At 40.5% G+C, this 24,061-nt stretch overlaps 2 protein-coding genes across 2 annotated transcripts in view; both read left to right on the plus strand.

Moving 5' to 3' along the window:
• The window catches only part of TTN (titin), a 291,856-nt gene that overhangs the window by 52,176 nt on the left and 215,619 nt on the right, over window positions 1-24,061 (plus strand). The window contains exons 42-43 of the mRNA XM_081202301.1: window positions 1,378-1,566; window positions 6,692-6,748. Of these exons, the coding sequence (XP_081058427.1) occupies window positions 1,378-1,566; window positions 6,692-6,748 (246 nt within the window). The remainder of the gene's footprint in view (window positions 1-1,377; window positions 1,567-6,691; window positions 6,749-24,061) is intronic.
• Window positions 3,136-6,434, plus strand: LOC308596777 (myopalladin-like; the record flags this gene model as incomplete). Its single annotated transcript, XM_081211995.1, has 3 exons — window positions 3,136-3,343; window positions 4,013-4,591; window positions 5,767-6,434. 3 exons carry the CDS (start codon window positions 3,136-3,138, stop codon window positions 6,432-6,434), a joined length of 1,455 nt encoding a protein of 484 aa, XP_081068121.1.

Here is a 24,061-nt window from a genome sequence, read left to right on the forward strand (position 1 = left end):
GGACTCCAACTCCCATCAGCCCCAGCCAACACGGCCAGTGGTCAGGGATGGTGAGAAATGGAACCCAACAACATCTGGAGAGTCACCGTTTCCCCATTCTTGCTTTGAGAGTTACACATACACCAAGCAGAAACGAGTTGCACTGTGCAGAGGGCAGATAGAGGGAAGGTAGTCTGGGGATGAAGAAGGCATTCACAGACCACTCATTTCCCCCAGACATAACAACTTATGCTGCCTCTCCATGTGCCCATGTTGATATGTAGTTGGGATATACGGGTAAAGAGAGGAACTTCCAGGCATCGGTTGGCGCTACGCTCATGGTGCATATGGATCATGTCCCTAACTACAAAAAGAAAATTCTGATAGGACTTTTAAAAACATGTCATCATAAAAAGCATGTAGGAGTTTACACTGAAAATATTGGCAAATTTTGAGCTGTGCAAAAGCATGTCAGAATGATTTATGTATATATACATATATATACTCATATGGGTATATATATCATTTTGATGTGCATGTTGAAAGCTACAGCATTTCTATATGTATATATTTGTGGAACCAGAGCATGGGGAATTGTTCTTGGGAACGCCCGCTCTCTTTGTATTGTTCATGAATGTTTCTGCATATTACTCAGTACAGCATGAAATTATCCTTAGAATAGTTCTTTGTCATGGCCCAGATCAAACCTGCTCATGTGCTCCTCCACTGCCCCCAAATATCCAAAGCTGCCAGTTTCCAGAATAGAATGCTTCATTTTTCATGCTCACTGAAATTCTGGATGAAATGGAAGGAGAAGAAAATTTTGAGGTTCGCTAGGTGTACACGGAGGATAGAACTACACGTGATGCTCAACACGGGACTGCCACCAACAGTGACCTGTGTCTTCCCCTGCCTTCCCCTGAAATACTTTAATCAGACTTCCTATGCCATTTGCCTGGCTCTACATCATTGGCTGTTGCTTGCAGGAGTAAGGGAACACCAGGTGGGGAGAAGTGGATTTCCCCAAATCAGTGAGAATATTGCTCAAAACTGGCATCAATCCTGGTAACCACTTCTCCACCAGCGGTTGGAGGCGGCAGGGTGGGTGGCACAGGGGGCAGCGGGAAACGACATGGATTGGTCTAACAGTGCATTCTTAGGCTTCACTTTTCAGAAATCAGTCCTGTTGAATTCAATAGGACTTGTTTCCAGAAAACTGTGTATTACAGCCTAAACATTACAGTGGAGGGGGAAGAACTCAGTGCAGTGTTGCCATATCAAGTATCTCTTTAGTTCTGATCTCCCAACTTGTTCATCAGTTTGCTCCCCAAGAGTGAAACTAGAAACCTTACATGTATATGTCTCTCTTTTTTATTTTGCTTATTTTCACTTGAGCAGACCTCAAAGTAGCTTGGTATAGCAAAGACAAAGAGATCAAGCCATCCCGCTTCTTTAGGATGACTCAGTTTGAAGACACTTTCCAGCTTGAGATTGCAGAAGCATACCCAGAGGATGAAGGAATTTACACCTTTGTCGCAGGCAATTCTGTTGGCCAGGTGTCAAGTACGGCTGCACTGAAGCTGGAAGGTACAGTGTACTGTCTAAATAGACACTGTGTAAATTTGCATGTGTTTTAACATTAATATATATTTATATATATCTTTAAAACTACATGTAATTGTCTGTCATGTCAGTGTCTTTTAACTCAAGTAACCAACCCCATTGTCTGATGTCAATAGTGCCCATCTGGTCTCCGCAGTATAAATTCTTCAGAATGTCATTTCACGTTGTTCCAGTGCTCCATAGTTTTCATCTTTCCATTCTGTTTCCAATGAGTATCCAGCACGCACCAAAAATAAACGAATAAATAAACCCCCTCTGACATAAACAGATTCCCAGAATTTATTTGTCATGCCAAATCACATTTCTGTTGAAAGGCAGTGAAGGCATGTATCTAAAGAACTGTGCGATATAACTCAATACAGACAATGGGGGTTTAGGTTTAGGTTTGTCAAACAGGAGCACTCCCAGTCCCATGTTGTGTGGCAAACCAATTACGAGACTGAGGTCAGAAGGATGCCTATTGGCTGCCAATGCGAAAAAGCAGCGCCCCAGAGTCTCTTCCTCCTCCTCCTTTGTATCTTGCAATACAAAAATGTGTGACGTGCTGATTGTTATTTTTCCCCATTTACAAGTGGGAAGCTCATCACAAAATGAGGCCAGATCACATGGTTTCTACATTAATACATGCAAAAAGGGAACAAAGAGAAGATGTAGAGCTGGGATGGCTGCAGCCACCATGCATGCGCCATAATATCTAGTTCTAGTTTTGCGAGGCATGGGGGTGCTTAAAAAGGAAATTGTGATGTGGCGTGTGGATGATGAGCGAATCTGTTTATTTTCTGTCCATGTCACTTTCACACATGACTCCGTCCCATTTCCACATTAATTAAACGACATTAAATAATTAGGCATCGCTAATGCTGGCAAAATTGCATTTATGTATAAAAAAGAAAAGCACCTTACACTGAAATTAGAAATGAATGCCCCGTTGAAAAGAAATGTCTAACCTCATTACCATTCCAATACCTGCCGAAACACAAGGGGGAAGCCCAGAACCTGCAATACAATATTGATTTTGTTGCTGTTTTTCAGGGTAATAGATCTAGAATGATTTGAAATGCCTGTAGCAGGCATTAAAATCATTGGGATTTCATTGACTTGCATCATGCCAATTCAAACGTGAATATTTGTCAGAGGAAACAAATATTCAGATATGTGACACAGAGAACATTTAAACTCAGCTGGTTTTCAAATGTTTTGCTTTCCACTCTGCTTGTACCCAGAGCCTAAACATTGTCACTTAGGGAAAGGAAGAATGTCATGCTGTAAGAATGTGTTTTTAAATGAAGGGAGAGGGCATACAGAGCAGCTAGAGAAAATTGACTGGTGTACAGGGTAAGAAATTAAAAGTTGACATGCTTCTTTTCAGGCTTTAAGGTTGAAGAAGTTACCTCACATTCCCAAAGGCATGTTTCTTCATCTTTCTCCATTAAGAAGGACCCCGTTGCCCAAAGGCCCAACTTTATCCAGCCCATCTCAAGCTGCAGCGTTTGCAGCGGGGAAACAGTCAGATTCCAAGCCAGGGTTTCCGCCATGCCGAAACCAGAAATCCTCTGGTTTCATAATCAACAGCTAATGTTGCCAACCAAAGGCGTAGTTTTCCATTTTGATGAGTCGACAGGCACAGCCACATTGATAATAGTAGATGCTTTCTCAGAAAATGCCGGGCAGTACTCTTGCAAAGCAAGAAATAGTGCTGGAGATGCAACTTGCATGGCTACACTTACAGTGACTGCTGAAGGTAAAGCCCCGCTTTTGTTCCTAGGGAATTCTGTTTGTTGCATAAACCACACTTTTTTCTACACTGTGACTAATGACCTTCTCTTCTTCCTCGTTTCACACTTTTTAATTTTATTTTTAGAACTAGCAGTGCCGTCACTAATGTCAATAGTCCTAGTGGTAACCAAATAAACCACTCTCGTTTCCTGTACTTTCAAAGTGTCGTGTCATTTAGAACTTGCATCCTGGTCTATTGCTCAGATAATACACCTGGTTTTTGGTAGACTAAACACATGCACACACTTCAAGGCAGTGAGTTGTTGGCAGTTGGTAGCATTCTCTGACGTTTGCTCTACTCGGTTTTTAAAGGGAAAGAAGGGATATTGTCAGGGTATCAAAAAAAATACCTTCAAATTGCCATGGACAACTGCAGTGGAAAGAAGAGTCAAATAATTACCACATATTACCAGCATGAGCATATTTCATTTCTTCCCATCCATCATTGTGGCTGTTCTTTTCTGTAAAATATTTGCTGCCTCCTGAGGGCACCTTTAATGAATGCAGCTGGCATGCAAGGCTTTCAAACGAAGACATTTCATTCTTATCATCTATGGCATAGCGTTTTGCTTTTAACGTGGCCCACTGCAGTGCATTAGATATTAATCATATGTTTTGTTACTTGATTACACAGTGCAAGCCTTAGATAGGCTAAGTTCTGGGAAAGATGTAAAAGAGTCTATCCAGGCAAAATCAGAAGTGCATATTGCTTCCCCCTTTGCAAAGAAGGAAACTCAAGTGTATGTAAAAGAAATTAAGTCCAAGCAGGAGGCATCACGGGAAATGGTTGTGCAGGCCTTTGAACACCTTTCTGGAACTTCTACTGTGAAAGCTGAGATTGGGAAGGAAGGAGAAAGCTTCAGTGCCACTGCCATTACTCAGAAGTCAGAAAGCACCACGATATCTGCAACCTCCATTCAAGTGCTGAGAGAGGCGCCCCCAAAGATTCTTCTGAAACTTCATGATCTCACTGTGAGATGCGGTGACACCGCTCAGTTTATGTGCGCTTTGGAAAGTGAAAACTTCTCGGACGTTTTGTGGTCCCACGAGGGAGAAACGTTACAGGAATCTGAACGAATAAGGCTGTCACGAAATGGAAGCGTTCTCTTCCTCACTATAAGCAATGTCCAACTTTTAGATCAAGGATTGTACAGCTGTACTGTTCGTAACGACTATGGAGAAGTAACAACAACTGCTATACTAACCGTAGAAGGTGGTTATCTGATTTTTAACATTATGTGACGTTCTCTCATTTCATCCTCATCATCACTGCCTATAGCTCCTGTGCTAGTATTTAATTTAGAATTACAGTTTTGAGTTCCATTTCCCCCCAACCCTCTACATTTCGGGCTCTATTCATAAAGTAACCACATGCACAGGTACTCTGTGCAATTTGCTTGTAAAGTAGGAACCATACCTTCCCCTGCCATGTTACATCTCCAAAAGCAAGGACTAGTCAATTTGCAGTGAAATACTGAAGCAATTTGGAAGTTTCCTATAGGATCAAAGAGAAGTACAAGAAATTGTTTACAATTATTTCTCCTATTAATTTTTGTGAAAGTTTTTTTTAAAAAAAACAAAAACAAAAAACAGCTACCGTAGTCTAACTTAATGTAGGCTATTCTAGTTTACAAAGGATTTTATGCAGATATTGACTGCCATTAACAGAGCCATTCTCTGAATGCCCTTTTCCACCCATACCAGCTTTCTTTTAAAATTGGAATTTTGCACCTTTTTCCATTCTTTTATTGACCACAACAATTTGTTACGGTTAAGGCAAAGAAACTTTCACGTGTCATGTGCCTTGCTTTTCCAACCAACACCAGATGATGAAGGTGCCACAAATGTTTTTACCTATAGTCCTCTCTTGTGTTTAAGCAATGAAGACTAAGAATTGACTTTTGGTTTTCTTCTCATGGCATGGAAATAGCTGCACGATTAGCACACAGAAGAGTAGGAACAACAACCTGAACCCCAAACAGTGCCATATATCCTGCTTTTACAAACTGGTGGATTTCCTGACTTTTCTACACATCATTGAAAAGCATTGCAGCTGCAGCTGCCTTCTAGGCTATGCAGAAGAAGCCTTGACTAAAACTGAAGATGTCCTTGTAAAAATTACTGTGGGCCAATCCTATTTCCTCTGATGTCAGTGACGCAAATCCTGTGGATCTAATTGCACCTTCTATTTAACCTGGCATGAATAGAGCCCTTAAATGTGGAACAGGATAGTATAAAAGACTGGAAATTCAATTGTTTTTTGCACTAACACGCTGAACATTCTTTTTACCATACTAATGGCTTTTATATACATATATATTGCTGAGTATAGATTTTTTTTTTTTGCTGCAAAACATCTAATCTTATCCTAACTTTATTCTTGCCTAGCTAAAGAAGCACAAGCCAGAACAGTAACAAAAATTACCCTTGAATCAGATACTAAAAGCATTAAAACAAGCAAAGAGTCTCAGATTAAAACAGTCTATGAATATAAACAAGAGTCTTCCACGGAAACGACGAGCGTGGCAATATCTACAGCCCAAAAAGCACAAGAAGCTGAGAAACCGAGGATCAGAGACTACTACCCTGATGTTGTGCCGTGCGAAGACATCGCCGAAACTGGTGCCACAGTACCAGTCTTCCTTGAAACTCTGCCCCCAGAAAGCTTTGTCAAAGAAGGGGATCATGTCTCGCTGTTCTGTGTAATCAAGGGCTTCCCTACACCTTGTGTCATCTGGCTGTATAACCAGCTAATAGTTGAGGATTCCGCATTGTGCTCTTTAAGGCACGATGGCCCACTGTGCAGTTTAAACTTACTGAAAGTTAAGGAGAATCAGAGGGGTATATACAAGTGCAGAATAGTTAATTCTGCGGGACAAGCCGAGTGCAGCACACATCTGAGAGTGACAGGTTGGCAACTGCATGTTCCTTCCATATACTCCTCTTGCGTACCGTCGTTGAAACCTGTTCAATCCACAGTCCGTGATATAATGAAGCGGCTGTGGATTGTTGAATATTTTCCTCATGGTGTTAAAGGCATGTTAAAGGCATGTTGAATTAGAAAAAGAAAGAGAGGGAGAGGGTGGGGAGAGGGAAAGGCTCCTTTAAAATGCTGTGGGGGGAAATCCCCAATACTTTAGCATCCTCCCACTATTTGTTTTCAACTTATCAGGTACTTCCTGGCATGTATGTGTATGTATGTATGTATGTTTGTGTGGTTTTTTTCTCCCCCTATCAATGCATCATTTTTATATTCTTCTCTTGCAACATTCAACTCGCTTTCCATTAAATCACACTTTTATTTTTATTACAGCTCTGGAAAGAGTTCTGCAGGAGAAGATAGAACAACAGATTGAAATGGAAGTGAAAGGTACAGTCGCACACAAACGTTTATATGGAAAGGAAGGTTTAGCATAAAAAAAAAACCAGTAACCCCTTTGAAAAGCTGATGCGTATGACCAAGAAAGCAAAACATATTCTGAAGCATATCTGAATATGCTGCATGTTTTGTTTTAATATGCTCAGGATAACCTGCATTATTACAAAAAGGATACAAGTTTTAAAGTCCATTTAAAACTTTTCATTTTCACAGATTTGCCCGTCTTTACTTTCACGTCGTGCTATGCAGCTGGTTGCAAAAGCTTTTCTTTCGTATACCTTCTTGTAATGCATGGGACAATTTTAGACTGAATTGCTTCAGATGGTTTCAGAACACATTAGTCCTCTAACATGAATGAGTTGGTCAAAAACCATGGGCTGGCATCTGTTTAAGATGCAACACTTTGCAAGTTGGGAAAGGGGCCTGTTTCCATTGTCGCCCTCCCATTTCATGAACATGATATTAATTCTCCTTTATGGAAATTCTTACACTGGCTTGCAGATAGCATAGTTGGGCCATGTTGCTTGCTTTCTTTCCTTTTTTCTTTTTTTGCATAACATTGTGAAGTTAGCAGCTGTATTAGTTCGAATAAACGCCTTCTCATTTTGTTTTAGCAAATTACTTACAGTTGACTTTTTTTTCATATCTTTGAAAAAATATCTTTTCTATTGTTTGACCATTTTAACCCACAATCAAAGGGATCAGAAAGGGCGTTTATTCTACTGTCTGCAAGTCAGGTAAGATTCCCCTCCCCTTCTTTGCAAAGAAGAAATGCAAAAAAAAAATTACAAAAAAAATAAAAAAGCTTTCCAGGCAGTAAAACATGCACCCACAGGAACATGTCATTTTGAGATTCATTTTGCTTGTTGATGAAGAAATTTCCGCAGTTGGAAGAAAGAACCGACAGCGAACGATTTTCGTGTCAGAATCTTTAAAACAGAGCAAGGCGTTGCGTTTATTCGAACAAATATGGTGAGTGAATTTTTTTTTAATGGATTTGTGATGAATCTGTTGCATGCTCATTATTTAATTTCATTTATAGCTATTTCATTTCTTTTCATTTCTTTTCCCAACTGTGTGATGGAAAGGACGGAGTACGCTGTAATGTAATGGTATTCTTTTGCAGAACTGTTCTTCGGTGAAGAGCCAGAATATGCAGAAAACCCGGCTGGCAAACAGGCTGCTTCTGATGATTCCGTAGATCTTCCGCAACATGGATCTCTCCCGGATCTGAAGGGCACAAGTGGAATGTCATTTATGCATTCCTGGCCTGAGAAACAGAAACCTTCTTTCACACAAAAGTTAAAGTATCGGTCTGTTATGGCTGGAGAGCCAGTTGTTTTCCAGTGCAAATTGAGTGCCCTTCCTTTGCCCCAAATAACATGGTACCATAACAACAGGCAAATCCCCCAAAGTCTGCGAAGGCGAATAAAGAGTGAGAGCTGCATGGATATGCACAGCTCCAGTCTAGAGGTAAAAGAAGTTCAGGAAAGGGACTCAGGGAGTTACAGGGTTTTTGCTATTAACAGTGAGGGTTCAGCTGAGTCCACTGCTTCATTGTTGGTAGCACATGGTGACAAACAAAATGCCAAATACCTAGAGTTTTTGAGACAGTCAGAGAGTACTTGTGAACGCATAGAGCATCTGGTGCAGAAAAGGAGAGGCGATAGGCTCAAAGTTGATCTGCGGTGTATTGGTTCTCCATTTGATAAGAAGCAGGAAACCGAGAAAGCGCTGAGAGCTTTTTCTCCTACCAAAGGGATGGTGAGGACCATAAGCTTTGAAAGCCTCTCGTCCTTAAGAAAAGGATTTGTATACGATAAGGATTGGGTAAGAAACAGGCGTGCAGGTAGGGGGTGTAGTGAGGGAGAGGCTTTGCTTGACGAGGAAACAAAAGTAAAGTTGCAGCGACTTCGCGAGGCAAAAAAAGCCATGCTGGAAAAGAAAAAAGTGCTTCTATCACAGGGATCGACAGAGGAACACCTTCCCTCTGCGAAAATTGTAGGAATTGGAAATAAAAGAGGCCCGTTGGCTCGTTCAATCTGTGCAGCATCTCATGTAGAGACAAAGGGACTTGCTTTCCAAACTATAGAGCAGATTAATGAAAAGGCCATGTTACCGACAGCGTCAGGCACTAAAGAAGTTACTGTAGGAAGTTCTAACAGGGAGCTTGAGAAAACATCAGAAAAATTTCAGGTTAGAATGGAACGGATCCTGGGCCTTCCTGGACCTCCTCAGATTCTCCAGGATTTTCCTGATAAAAGCAATAGGGGAGGAATGTTCCGGAGACAGGAGGTAGTAGCCTCTAAAGGGAACGTGAAGCCACAAGTTCCAGAAAAAGATCCAAAGGCAATTGGGAACACAAGATGGATGAACTATACTTATACCCATGGAAAATCAGAAGAAGCAAGAATGGATACTCAAGACTTCAAGGCGACACAAACCATTAAGAAAAACCCCTCTCCCCTGGTATATGTACTTTTGACTGATGATGTCAGTGAGAGAGAGAAAGATGATGTCAGTGTGAGAGAGAAAGATGATGTCAATGAGAGAGGGAAACCTGATATGATGATGTCTGATACAATCACATTGAACATTAATGAACCTGCGCCTGTTTTTGAGATCAGGGAAATGAGCAAAACTGTAGAAATGGCAATGTCAGTAAACAAATGCTCCCTTGAAACTGAAGAGTCTGCGTTGGCTGAGGTCACTGAAACAGAAACAGAGATAGCAGAACCACCTGACAAATTGGTGAGGCCTCTTCCAAAATATCTGGAGCCATGCCCCCCTTCCTTTGTTCATGAAATTGAATCGCAAGAAGTAAGCGAAGGAGAGAGCTGTATTTTTAATTGTGATTTCCAAGGCCATCCACAGGTCACAGTCACTTGGTATAACAATGACAAGCCGCTGTCACGTAACCAAGAATGTAACATCAGAACCACAGAAAATAGTTCTACCCTGACATTCTCCACCATTGTCCGTGATCAGGAAGGCTCCATTACTTGTGTGATATTTAACCAGCACGGGACTGCTACAAGTTCAGGAACGCTAAAAGTGAAAGTAAAGGAAAAGCCTGAATTTGAACCATTCAGTATATGTAAAGTTGAGCTTTCACCAGACTATGCGGAAGAGGAAGAGGAACTCAGTTTGGCATTTGAGTATTCAAAAAAAGATGAACCTGATTTAAGTATGGATGGCAGAGCCACTCTCCTGCCTCCACAGATCAACCTGCCCAGACCTTGCATTTCTGATCCAGATCTGCTTTCACTTCCTGTGGAAATAAAAATAACCGCTCCAACCCCAACTCCAGAGCAAGATGAAGAATTTAAAGAATTAACTCAGTTTGTTGAGTTTGTGCCTGAAGAACCCCCTGAAGAACAAACTTCTGCAGGACTAAAGCATAAGTTTAAATTTTCATTTGATGTGGCTCATGAACCCCCCAAAATCTTAAAAGAAATTCAACAACACGTTAGATGTAGAGAAGGGGATTCGGTGGTACTTGAATGCTTAATATCTGCAGAACCACTGCCAATTGTAACATGGCTGCAGAATGATGGGATTTTAATCCCCACTGAAAAGTTTTACTTTGAGGAGGGAGATGGCGTTTATAGGTTGCACATTTGCAAGGTTTCCATATCTGATGCTGGCACGTACAAATGTGTTGCCGAAAACAAAGCTGGTATAGTCGAAACTGTTTGTTATCTTTCAGTTGATCCCACCGTGGAAATGTTTTCTGATGAAACTGAGCTCAAAGCTGTCCAAAGCCAAGTCAGAGGGACTCAGGACCAGATTGCAAAAGAACATTTGGGGAGTTATTTTGAATCCTCAGTAGGACTTACGGAAAGTAGTTTTAGCAATAAGGCGTATTCTGTAAGCCAGCAGTTCCACAGTGTTAGTAAACTGGATTTCAGAGGGGAAGAAACAGGTAGACCAGCCCAGGAAATGGAATCCCAGCTGCCAAATTATCTAAATGATGTAATGAAGTCTCTACTTGCTGATGAAAGTGAACACCCACATTTCCAGATCTGGGAGCAAAAAGAAGTATATAAAGAGATGGAGTCAAATGCAAAAGAAGAACAAAAGGTAGCCAGTATTTCAGAAATTTTAGCAGACACTCCACTTGTTGAGGAATTTAGAGATACAGCTGCTGAACAAGCCAAAGTAGAAAGCACATATAAACATGCAGCTATGGCAATATCATCAAGCTGTCAATTTGAAATGGTTGTAGAGAGTCATACGGAAAGAGAGAAGTCAGTTACAGAAGAAGACATTTCTGTAAGTCATGATGTAAAAGATGAAGGGGAAACTGTAAGAGATATATTTGAGAAGATGCAGAAGATTTCTAAAGATCAGGAATTCACACTAGCATACCTGGAACCAGAATCGGAGAGTCTTCAGTGTGGACCAACTCAAGGTATATCACACGAGGAAATACCTTCAAGTGAGATAATCACAGACATACCATTTAAGGAAGTTAAAGAACAAATCTGCACTTTTGAGCAGGAGTTAAGTGCAAAAGAATCTATGGATCATAGGTTTTCCACACTGCTGCAAGAAGACAGTGATATCCATGAGAAGGATCAATGTTTTACTGATATATTAAGCAAGAATTCTCAGGATCAGTCAGCCATAGAAGAGAGAAGTATGTTACATCTGCAAAATATAAACAATGAACTCCAAAGTGCACCTAAGGAAGAACAACTTGACGATGAGGTTGTAAACAAAGAAAATCTGCAGGAGGCAGTAGCCAATGAACAGCAAGAACTGTTCAGAGTAGAAAAAGAGCAAGCATTCAGAAGTTCTATCTCTGACAAAGAGAAAGACACTTTGATCCATGAGGAAAAGTTCACTAGCTTTGGTGAGGGGAAAGAGAAGGAAATCCATTGTGGTGAAGAATTGGTAGGAAAAGCAGATGTAAGTGTGCCTGAATTTGTATTTGATTTAAAACAAATGCTTACTATTGAAGACAACGTAGATAAGAATGCTCAAGAACAAACTGAAACTCGGGAACTCATAGGCCCAAGCTCAATTGCTGGCAAACTTGATATCTCACTTGATGGAATGCCGGTTCATGCAGATACAGAAACTGCTGATGAACAACAAAACAGACTTAAGTCAGAGGAAGTGTATGCCAAAGAAAAATGTTTGGTTTCTGAAATAATACAAGCTAATACAAACAAAATCACAGAATCAGCACAAATGGCCATATCAGTTCTAGAACAAAGATTGGATTCTAGTCAAGGTATTTCTAAAGAGGGTGAACTTGTAAAGGAAGCAAATTATGCCCAAGAAGATGCATTATGCCTAGAGAAGGAAGAATTTGGTTTACATCCAGCTTCCTTAGGCACAGAAACTGTTGTTGAGGAACGAGAGGAAATCGTTATCAAAGAACTTTCAGATTTTGAAAGAACAGACCTAGGCAAGATAATAGAAAGTGCAGAAGTTGACACATCAGCTGAGAGTTATAGCCAGGATATCAACAAAGAGAAGGAACTGGGAGAAGGAATATTTGATTTAAAACAACTTTCTCTGCATGTAGAAAATGATAGTCAAAACCAGGATGATGTCCTTGTGAAAGCTCTGCATTCTGGTTCTGAAGAAATGAAACTAGATGTCAACAAAACCCCAGAAATTGTACAATCTCCCACTTTGTTTCTAGAGCAAAAAAGAGCTTCTCAACAAGAGCTTTCCCAAGACACTGAACCAGTAAAGACAGAATATAGTTTCAAGGAAGCTATCTTATCCTTTGAAGAAGAATTTTCCTCCAAACAATCTAACTTAGAAATTGTTGTTCAAGAGGAAGTTCACATTGAGGAAAAACAGACTCATGAAAAGGATCAAGATTCTGTTTTTACTGTTCCAGACATAGAAATTATTGGGAGGAAATACGTTAAAACTGAATATTCAGTTGCTGAAAGCCTGGAAACTGACGTTGCTGAACATGCACACAAAAAATCGGATTTAGAGGTTTCCAAAATAAATGAAACTATAAAGGAAGAAAGTGGTGCACTGCAACAATCATTACCCCCTAAAAATGGCATTTTTGACTTAAAGCAAGCTTACTCAGATATAGAAAAAAATAGCCACCTACCAGAGACAGAAGAAAGATACTTAAAAAACCTCTATTCCGCTTCTGGAGTTCAGGCTGATACACAGAGTACCATGGAAAATGCACGTCAAATAATGCATTCTTGCCAAAAAGATTCCTTCTCTTTGAAAACCATGATGGAAGAAGAAAATGTTCAGGAACGTGCATCCCCAGAAAACAAAGACATTGATTTAAAATTAGCTTTTCTGAATCTAGAAAATGTTGATCAACAGCAAGAAGAGAAGTTGCCACAGGGGCAAATACCTCTCAAATTCCTGTATTCTGCTTCAGAGGAAATGGAAGCCTTTCAAGGGCAGCAGCTGAAATCCACTGAAAGCAATGTCCTCTACAAGAGCAGCGACCACAAAGAATGCACCCTGTCCCCAGGGAAAGAACTACAAACGCAAGAGCAAATGTTTGATCTGAAAGCACACGCTGCATCTTTATCACAAGGCTTTTCATTGAAGGAGGCTGAAACATTACCAGAGAAAGAAGTGGGTTCCTTTAATCTGAGGTCGGCTTTTGAGACGATGGGTACAGAGACAGAGAGTTTCATAAAACAGCTACAGAAGGCAAGCGTACCAGAGGAAGGAGTTTCTCTAAGTGAGGAACTTCGTCAGAGCTATAAGGCGCGGCTGGAGGGAGATAATTCCCTAGAGCAAAAATTACAAGCGGAAGCAGAGGTGACAGTGACACAAATACTGAAGAAGGCCTTAGAAACGATTAGCCTTTCTACTGAACAGGAGCCTGCTACAAAACGGCATTGCGATCAGGAGGGGGAAATTTCTGAGGAGAAAGTGCTTAGGATGCCAGATGAAGCCTTTCTGTGGGGGCAGCCAGAACCCATTCCTCTCAGTCAGTATTTTCAAAACCAAGTGAAAGAAACTGGTGTCCTCGAAGCTGATAGTTTCATATCTGATTTGAAAAAAGCTGCACATGGAAAGAAGCCTCAAAGCGTTCATGAAACAGGGGGAGAAAAGGCACGTGTTACTGAGCAAACCATTATCAAAGCGAGGAGCTCTTCCACTGAGGGGGCTACTGATATCGAGAAGCCTTTTGATAGCCAAATAATGCCTGACAAACAACCATCATCACACAGCTCAGCCGAGGAACCCTCGTTGGCCCAGTTCCTTCTTTCTTTAAAAGATGAATCACTTATAAGCCAGGGAGGTGTGACAGGAGAATGTGAAACTACTGAATTCATGAATCCTCCTCTAGGAAATCTAACTGAAGGGGCTACCAAAGAAACTACTCTTCACGCTCAAGAACTTCCTACTCCTCCTCATGAAGGAGCAGATTTCTCTCTTACAAAGTATTTGCTTGCTGCCAGAGAACAGGAGATCCCAGTTGTCAGAGAGAGCTCATCCAGGACTCTGACCAGGGAGGGATCTATCACATCCTTGGAAGTTGAAGATGTTACATTTAGCACCGTTTATGATTATTACAAACAACAGCAAGAACTGACCCGCCCTTTTTCTCCCGAGTCAGAAATGTCTATTGATATTGACAGCATGAGCGGAGACGAAATGGTAGAGGCTGAGGGATTCTACACACCACCGTCGTCAGTGGATAATTTTGAATCTCCCATGTCTTTTGAGTCTTATCACACACCAATTGGCAGCCCGGAACGATATTCTACACCTTCAGAGGAACGATACTCTACACCATCAGAGGAGCGATATTCTACACCGTCAGAGGAACGATATTCTACACCATCAGAGGAGCGATATTCTACACCATCTGCAGAGTCAAACAGAACTTCAGTGAGGTCTCCTGCAAATCTAGTAAGGGGGAGTACCCCACCAGAACGTTATCAGACACCCCGTGGCTCTCGTTTGCAACACAGGAGCTCTTCTCTTGAAGAGCTACGTGCTGAAATGTTTGGTACACCTTGTGAAGCATTGGAACCAAAGGGAAACGAAATTCCCCCTGCATTTATTAAGCCATTGACTAAAAGAAAAATCTATGAGAATACCACATTGCGTTTTATTGCCGAGGTCATAGGGATTCCCATACCTGATGTGAAATGGTATAGAAATAAGTCATTGCTTGAGCAAGATGAAAGGGTCAAAATACAAAAAGAAGGTGATGTTTGTATCTTAGAAATCCGCAACATTCAAAAAACAGACGGAGGGGAATATATGTGCCATGCAATAAATATCATAGGCGAATCCAAGAATATCGCACAAGTACAAGTGTTACCCCATGATGGAAGAGCTTTGGCTCTTCCTCCTCCAGTAACTCATCAACATGTCATAGAGTTTGATATAGAACAAGGGTCAGCATCACGAACACCTTCGCCTCAGGAAATTCTCCTGGAAGTGGAGCTGGATGAAACTGAGATTAAGGAATGTGAGAAGCAAGTGAAAATAGCCACTATTCCTGAACTCACTTCTGATAATCAAAGTATGATTGTGTCTCTTGATGTGCTCCCTTTATCTCTGGTGGAACACACAACGGCTTCTTTTGGGAAAGAGAACGAAGATGTTACAATTGACTTTGAAGTCACCGAGATGCCTCCACGCTTTACCACCCCTGTCTTTGACATAGAGGTTCCAGAAAAATCTGAGGCATTGTTTCATTGTACAGTCTCGGGCTGTCCTACCCCAGTAGTGCAGTGGTTTAAGGCAAATCAGTGCATTTCTTCAGACGCTTTGAAGTACGCTGTTAGAAGTGAGAATGGAAGTCATAGTCTTAAAATTCAGAATGTACAGCATTCTGATAGTGGCATGTATTTGTGTAAGGCTGTTAATGCTGTTGGAGAAGCTATATGCAGGTGCTTGTTAGCTGTAACCGAGGGCCAAGGGGCTCTTGCAGTGACCAATGATGGAAGTCAGACAGATTTAAGTTTGGATAGCACTAGTGGTAGGCCTCAAAAGATTGATTTGCTTGTTGATAACACTATCCAAAATGGCAACCAGACAGAAATAGAGCTGGAGTTTGAGTTTGAAGGTGACACTGATGATTCTCAGAAAGCTGTTAAATTGGTAGCTGTTACAGAACAGGAGCAGGAAGAGGAAGGAGAAGCATGTGTAAATATTAACTTTGATGTATTTGCTGAACCATCCAAAGAAGAGCAGATTGAATTTAAAGGTGAGAGCACAGACAGCTGCAGCTTTGAATTTCAAGTTACAGAAGCACCTCCAAAGTTTATGAAACATATTTCCGATTGTGCTTCTTTCAAGGGTACCTCTGCAAGTTTCCAGTGTTTAGTAGTTGGTTCTCCAAAACCGGCAATAAGCTGGTTTAAAAATGGGGTGTTGATTCACGAAGAGAGATACTGTGTGGAGGAAAGTCAGGAAGGTTGTCACAGTCTGACTATAAGAAGCTTAGTCCAAACTGATGAAGGCGAGTATAAGTGTGTAGCAACAAACAAAGCAGGGACTGCCTACAGCAGTGCTTCGTTAACAATCTGCTAAACGTCCTGCTTTCAAAATGTATTTATTCTTAAAGAGACAGCACATTTGCACCGCATTTAGAGATCCATCCTGGTAGACTATGTAGCAGTAATTTTGATGCTTCTTGTTATTTGAAGCAACCTTATGAGTGGGATTCACTGGCCCCTCCCCAAGACTCTCCCTACCGGGAACTACTGTGGAGATGAAGTGATGCTTAGCTCTTATTATACGCTAAGCTTCACTCAAAGCAAGTTCCATTGATCCCGACACCGTATGCATCCTTGTAATGATATCATTGTAATTGTCACCCACATGTGTACACCATCTTTGTCTGATACATGTAAATATGATTGTTTTATTTAAAAGGTGCATTCACATTTTTGTTAAGAGGGTCTTGAAATATTTGATACCCCCTTTTTTCTTATAACTGACTTTTTTGGAATTGTACTTTATATGCACACTGAATTTTAAATGCAGTACCAGAAGAGAAATGAGGATTTCCCTCTCGCAATGTTGTATCAGAAAATAACATTCTCTCTTGAACAGATCCTGAAATCTTATGTTCTTTCTCTCCCACTGAAGTGACTGAGACTTATATTGATCTCATTCCAATTCAAATGATGAGTATTAACATGACACCAGTTGAAATACCCTGATTCAAAGAGAATCAGAGACCAAATTGGCCCGTTTGGGTTTTCTGTCACAGTGGAGATTGCAGAAAAAACTTTCAGATTTATTTTTCTTTTACCAAGTTAAAACTACCTGTTAGCTAGAGAAAAAGCAATGTAAAACAGGCAAATATGCTAATGTGAAGCTATCATAAATAAAATATATTGAAATTAAACTTCTTAGAGATGGTTACACTTTAGGTGGTCAATTAATCTCTAGCAATGGATGAAATGAAACAGAACCCTGAAATCCATCTCAAACCAAGGCCTTGATATCCCAAAAAAAATTTTTAATACAATTCTTTATTGAGGGATATTCATGTTATTCTGTTGCAGCAAAATAGTAGTCCTGCGAACCTTCAAAGGCTAGCAAATTTATTATGTCACATTCACAAAAAAAAATACCATAATAAATTTGATAGTCTTTCAAGTATCATAAAACTCTTTGCTGGTTTTAAACTTCTGTCATCATAGACTAGAAGAAGTATGAATTAAAAACCATGTTTTTCAGTATATGAACGGACATGAATATTGTCCACTGTACAAATTTCATTCAGTAAAATGTTTTGTGCTGTGGTTGCATGCAAGCTTAGCTGGGACCAAATCCCATTGGAAACAATGGGATTTTACTCCTGAGTAAACATGCCTAGGTTTGGGACTCTAAGGCTGCAGTTCCAGACCCTATATGCCTGAGAGTAAACCTAAATCAACGCAATGGGGCTTAACTCCATGTTGATCTGTATCATGGGAGCCAACTCCTAGGGGCTGAGCTCCTTTTGCCCTCCCATATTTTATTTGAGGGGGTTGGTGGCTCTCCAAAGCTGATGGGCATTGCCATTCAAATGGTGTGTGTGTGTGCCATGTCTTGTGATCAATTATGTGGGGTGAGGCTTACATACCCCCCTCAATATTTTATTCAAGATGGCACCCCTGATCCGTATAGGACTTCACTCCCTGTGTACAGTGGTGCCTCGCAAGACGAAATTAATTCGTTCCGCAAGTTTTGCCGTCTAGCGAATTTTTCGTCTTGCGAAGCACGGTTTTAACGGTTTAACAAAGTCGCAAGACGTTTTCGTCTTGCGAAGCAAGCCCATAGGGAAATTCGTCTTGCGAGGCAAATCGCAAACGGAAAAACCTTTCGTCTAGCGAGTTTTTTGTCTTGCGAGGCATTCGTCTTGCGAGGTACCACTGTATATGAAAAAAAGAAAAAGAAAATACATAGGTAATCTAGTCACTATTGTGATCAGCACCAAAAGCACATTCTCTAACTCAGACATATTGATAAACGAAAATAGCCTTTTAACACTAGAAAAGAATACACCACTCTGAGACAGCTACCTTTAAATATGAAACTGTACTTTTGAGAGTTCCTGCTTTATATTATTTTCAACACTGATATTTAAAAGAAGCATGATAATTTATACTTAAATAAATTGGTGCATTTATATACTCAGTTGTGCACATGCATGCTCTTATTTCTATATTTATGTGCTCAGTCTTTCATCAAAAATCTGTGGCTTTAGGCACCACATAATCCCAAAGCTGATGCTATATTACTAGGAATTGCTGAAGTTCCCAAATATGTTAGAATTACTCTTCAAAATATAGAGCAGGTCATGTAAAGAAAAGAGTAAATATGCCCGCCCCCATACCATCAACTTTTATCTGTGGTTCTCATCACAGAATCTTACATAGGGCAAAGACAGAAGCTTTGCTTCGAAATGCAGAGCTACTTGCCCGAGACATGCATAACATGTTTTGTCAAATAGCTTGGGTGATCTGTGGAAAGCAGCCTGTATGGCTCCTTTATCACAGGATCCTCAGAACGGAAATCTCGCCGCCACTGATTTCAAAATTACAAGTTTGATTCGGTTTCCAGCCAAGCCATTTTCAGTCTCAGTTGACTAGAAATTTCAAACAGTTTAGACACCTGGTAACATACTAGGCATTTATATGTAAAACCTAAGGAAAAAAGTAAAAGGGGGGGGGAGGGTGTTTCCTTTTGGAAACACTAAACTGACACAATGGATATCACAGGGTATTTCAGCACTCTCAACGTGCTGACAGTAGGCATTAAAATAATTTGCATGGCAGTTAAAATGTTTCAATAGTGTAAGAGTATAAGAGAAATGAAATTTCTGATCCAACATTGAGCTGGGTAGAAATTGCTCATAGCATTGTGTCCATTGTCATTCCCGATATAGTTGACTAGCAGTTTTGGAGCAAATGAAGTGCAGCTATCCCAGCATATTAGGGAAAATGCATTGAATGTATTATATGGTCTGATGCTATCAGAAAGCCCACGGTGTTTCACTCTGAATAAGTTCAGCCACCATATCTGACCTCTCACACTCACTTCCAGCTGGTAGTATTTTTGCATCCACTTTATCTGTGACCTGATCCTGTAAATCCAAACCATTGGTTACAGTCAAAATCATGGCCAAGTAGTTGTGATGAAAGCAAAGACTGGCAGCTACACCTGTAGCATTGCATGCAACTAAGCCCTACTCAGAGTTGACCCATTTAAATTAATGGATGTAATTTAGTCATACCCATTAATTTCAGTTGGCTCTAAGTAGGACTAATGTTGGCTACAATTCCCATCTTCCAAAGCTAGCATTTAAGCTATACACTTTTCCAGTGTCAACTCAGATGTCTTTTTTCATAGTTACAGGGTATTCTTAAAAAAAAGGAACGAAAGAGCTTTATTTGTTCATATTTGATGTTACATTTTAAATGTCAATGTATATATTGTTTTAATAAAAGTTCAAAATACAGTACTCGACTTTGGTTTCGTATTCTTCATTGGGCATACATTGATGAATTAATTATTGACCTTTAAACAATGGTGGTATGTATGTGAAGGTCATAACCTTTATGCCCATCCTTCTAGACATATGAAACTAGAAACACATAATTTTTTCTAGAGTTGAACAGAGGGTGGGATGTTGGGAAAGTTCTCTTTGTAACTGTCAAACAAAGAACAGTTAACTTACTCTGGCATTTAAATTTAAAAACATGTACCAGTCATTTGCACACATGCTCAATTAATCATTAGTAGACAGCTGCAGTGTTCTAACAGAGTACTTTAAATGTTTGTAGGGGAAATGTAATGTTTGTAGGGGAAATGTAATGTTTGTAGGGGAAATGTAATGTTTAGAGCCCCAAAGGTATAAAGGCCTCCCTAGAACCTTGAAGGTACACAAGACTCCCATGGTTCTCTGTGACAGAGACAAAGAAAATTCTGTGCTGCCAGGGATTCTCCCCCCCCCCATAGATTTTAGGTAGAGCTATATCGCTTGTTTGTTTGTTTGCTTGATTGATTTAAATTTGTATACCGCCCTATGCCTGCAGGTCTCAGGGCAGTTACAACATAATATCACAATAATATAAAAACACAAAATACATAATAAAAAAAGAAACAGAAAATATCTTTATTGTACCACTTGATCTGGAGGTAATAGCTGTATAATCCTCCTCATATCATAGTTTAACCATTTGTGGATCTTAATTGCCATTTTAGAAAAAGGGAGGAATTTGTAGTATTTAGTGCGGCAAAACTGAGTGGTTTTGTAAAAGTCCCGAAAACATGTCCGCCTCCATACCATCAACTTTATCTGTGGTTATCATTGCAGAATCTTACATAGGGCAAAGACGAAAGCTTTGCTTCGAAACACTGAGCTGCTTTGTTTTGTAGTTTTGTAGAATTTGTAGTATTAAATGTGGCAAAAGTGAGGGCATGGATTAGGAAGTCAATATCTAACTGATCCATGCCCCCATTGGAGGACTTACAGAAGCTCATGCACATAAGAAAGGATGGCAACCAATTGGTGGGGAAAGCCAAATTGTTTCCTGACTGCTTGTCTGCCTGGCACAGTGTATGTGGACCATTTGTGGTCTTCTGATCAAGAGCTGAGAGTCACATGGCCTCTGAGTATTAAGAAGATGAATGTTTTCCTTCCAGAGGAAGGCTATACTGCCTAGGATACCTTATATGATCAAATACCTCTGGGTAGAGAAAGAAACACTGGCACTATCAATACTGAACCATATGGTTGGCATAAAATAGTTGTCTGTGTCTTTGACTTGGAACTAATTTTTGCTGGCTGAGCTCTAGAACATTCTGCCTTAGGGCTAATATTGTATTTTAATATTCTGTTGGAAGCCGCCCAGAATGGCTGGGGAAACCCAGCCAGATGGGCGGGGTATAAATAAATTATTATTATTTCCAACACCATAATTCTATGTTTCTACTGAATGGCATGAAGTGGAGTGCATTAGTTGTGCTTGACTGTTTAATTCAGTTGAAATGAATGGGATTTATGGTTCATTGATTTCAATGGGACTTAAGCATCCCCCCCCCCCGGATTGGTGCTGTATAATCAGTAGCACCATTTCAGTGAATACCTTTTATTTCACTTACCATCCTACACCTCAGACCACATTCCTTTTTCAGATATAAAACAGCCCCATAAAGCAAATCCAATAAGAATAATTGCTGAATCTACCTCCAGGTGTTAAGTGTACTTTAAGTCACACAAAAAATACGTAGAAGATTATATACCAGTGTAAAAAATTATTACAAGTTTAAATATTTATTATTGTGTGATATGTTACTGAATCCCTATCCCAATTAATATTCTCTTTATGACTTTATGACTTGGAGTGAGATTTCCTTTTCCATTAATAGAAGGGTTCCTTTCTTCTGCAGAAGTTTCTCTGTTCCAACAGAGGATCCCGCTGACAGAAAATGTGAGAGATAATTTTTGTGGATTCCTCCTTCCCCTTGCATTCTCATGCCACAGGAGGGTTCCCCAAATTTGCCAGAGCAAATTTTCAGGGGGATGCAGGGTGAAGCAGCAAAATTTTCCTTTTCTTCCTTCTGTCAGCAGGAACACCCCATAATGAGCATTCAGCTCATGGATCTGCAGTACCTTTTTTTTTTTTTAAGGGAGTATTTAAATCATCAAACATTTTATTGCAGACTCTTGTATCTCCTAGATCAACTTTCCTCAGCCTGGTATCCTCCATACATCTGAGGCTCTCAGCTCCCATCATCCCTGACCGACAGCCATACTGGTTGGAGCAGATGGAAATTGTAGTCCAAAACATCTGTAGAATAGCAGGAGAGGGAAGACTGCCCTTGATGGGGAACTTGTGGCCCTCCAGACTTTGCTAGATTTCAATTCCCATCAGTCCCAGCCACAATGGCTAATGTTCTAGAATGATGGGAGCTGTGATTTTGCTTTTTTAGTAAAAGTGAACATCTGAGTCTGTCTATACATATTAAACACCAACCCATATATCTGAGATGTATTATGCCTTCAGTTTATATGCAGATATTCCCCAATATTCATGCACTAATTAAATGGGAAATTGTCAATACAGTGGTACCTTGGTACTCGAATGGCTTGGTTCCCAAAAAAATGAACTCCAGAACGCCGCAAACCCGAAAGGTGTTCTAGGTTGTGAATGTTTTTTGAACGCCTAATGTCCAACGTGACAGACAAGTGGCTTCCGATTGGCTCTTCTGATTGCAAGAGCCAATCAGAAGCCGTGCCTTGGAAATCGAACGTTTCGGAAGTTGAACATCCTTCTGGAACAGATTACGTTCAGCATCTGAGGTACCACTGTGTAAACTAAATCCTAAAATAATGTCCACCCTTTGATTCAAGGTATATTTTAAAATATATGAATGTTTTAATCATCTTGCAGCATTACAAAGTGTTGTCCTAACATGATAATTGATTGATAGTATCTGGTAGGTACAAGATGAATTTTTCAAGAAAGCATTTTAGTAAAATGTAAATAATTTTTTCCCCATACAGAGATTTCTAGCTCTATTATTGTGTCTTCTGAGGAAGAAAGAACTGAGAGTTACACCAGCGGCCTACAATTATCTGATAGAGATAAAACACTTGAACTCATGCCTGAAGATCCAGTTTATTCTAGCAGTTTAGAGGTGAAAAGGGAGAAGAGCAATGTCCCAACCTTCCTCAAGCATGTGTCAAATGTTGAAATAAGTTTAGGAGATTTAGCTAGACTTTCTGTTGTAGTTACTGGGGATCCAAAACCACAGATACAATGGTATTTCAATAGTGTTAAGCTGACATCATCTGCTGACTATAAGTTTGTGTTTGATGATGAAAACTATAGCCTCATTATTCTCTCCACAAAATTTGACCATGAAGGGGAATATACTTGCATTGCTAGTAATATCCATGGAGAGACGGCCTGCTCTGCTTATCTGAAGGTCAACCCTAAGGGAGATGAAAGGGAACTGGAGGCAGAATTCACTGCAGAGAAGACAGGAAGTCCTCAACCTCCATATTTTGTTAGGAAGCTAGACCCTGTTCAGTGTGCACAAGGTGCTCCTGCTGTGTTTGAGTACAAAGTGGCTGGGTACCCACCTCCAGAGATTCAGTGGTTTAGGGGAAGCAACCAGATTTTCTCCTGTGCACAATACACTATCATTCATAATCGAGATGGTTCTGGGTCACTAATGGTGAATAACTGCCAGGGGCCCGATGGTGGCTTATACATCTGTAAGGGAATCAACCTCATAGGTGAAGCCTCTAGCAGTGCAGAACTTCTTGTTCTCTTAGACGTGCCTGGGGAGGCTCCATATAAGGAACAGAAGAGTAAACAGAAAACACGCACCAAGTCATATAAAGAAACTGTAAGTGACGAGGCTACCATCTCACGGATATATGCCGTTAAACTGCCTGGTGATGATAGGCATGATGGGCAGCATGTGATGTATACAATTGGAACTGAAGATAGGCATTCACTACATAGTGAAGAGGTAGATGTTTTGCAGGTGGCTTCCTACTCAACAGCTACTGTACAGCAGGAAGCCCTTCTGACCCAACAAGTAGCCTTGCTTGAGTCTCACAAAGTTGGAGAAATTGCAGATCCATCTTCTCAGGCCAGTGAAAGGGTGGCTTCTTCAGCTTTTACCACAGGTGAGGTGAAGGAGCATCCCGGTTTCCTAGAGCAACACTCTGAACCAATTCAAAGCCCACCAATAGTCGAATTGCCAGGTTCCTGGAGCCACCAAGTTTCTGACATCTGTTTACCTGTTGTGGAGGAAATAAACCAAGAAGACAAAGAAAAGGGGCTGCAAACCAAGCTTCCAGAAATGGTCAGG

Source organism: Podarcis bocagei (genome assembly GCF_964188305.1).
Source record: "Podarcis bocagei genome assembly, chromosome: 1".
Classification (NCBI taxonomy): Eukaryota; Metazoa; Chordata; class Lepidosauria; order Squamata; family Lacertidae; genus Podarcis; species Podarcis bocagei.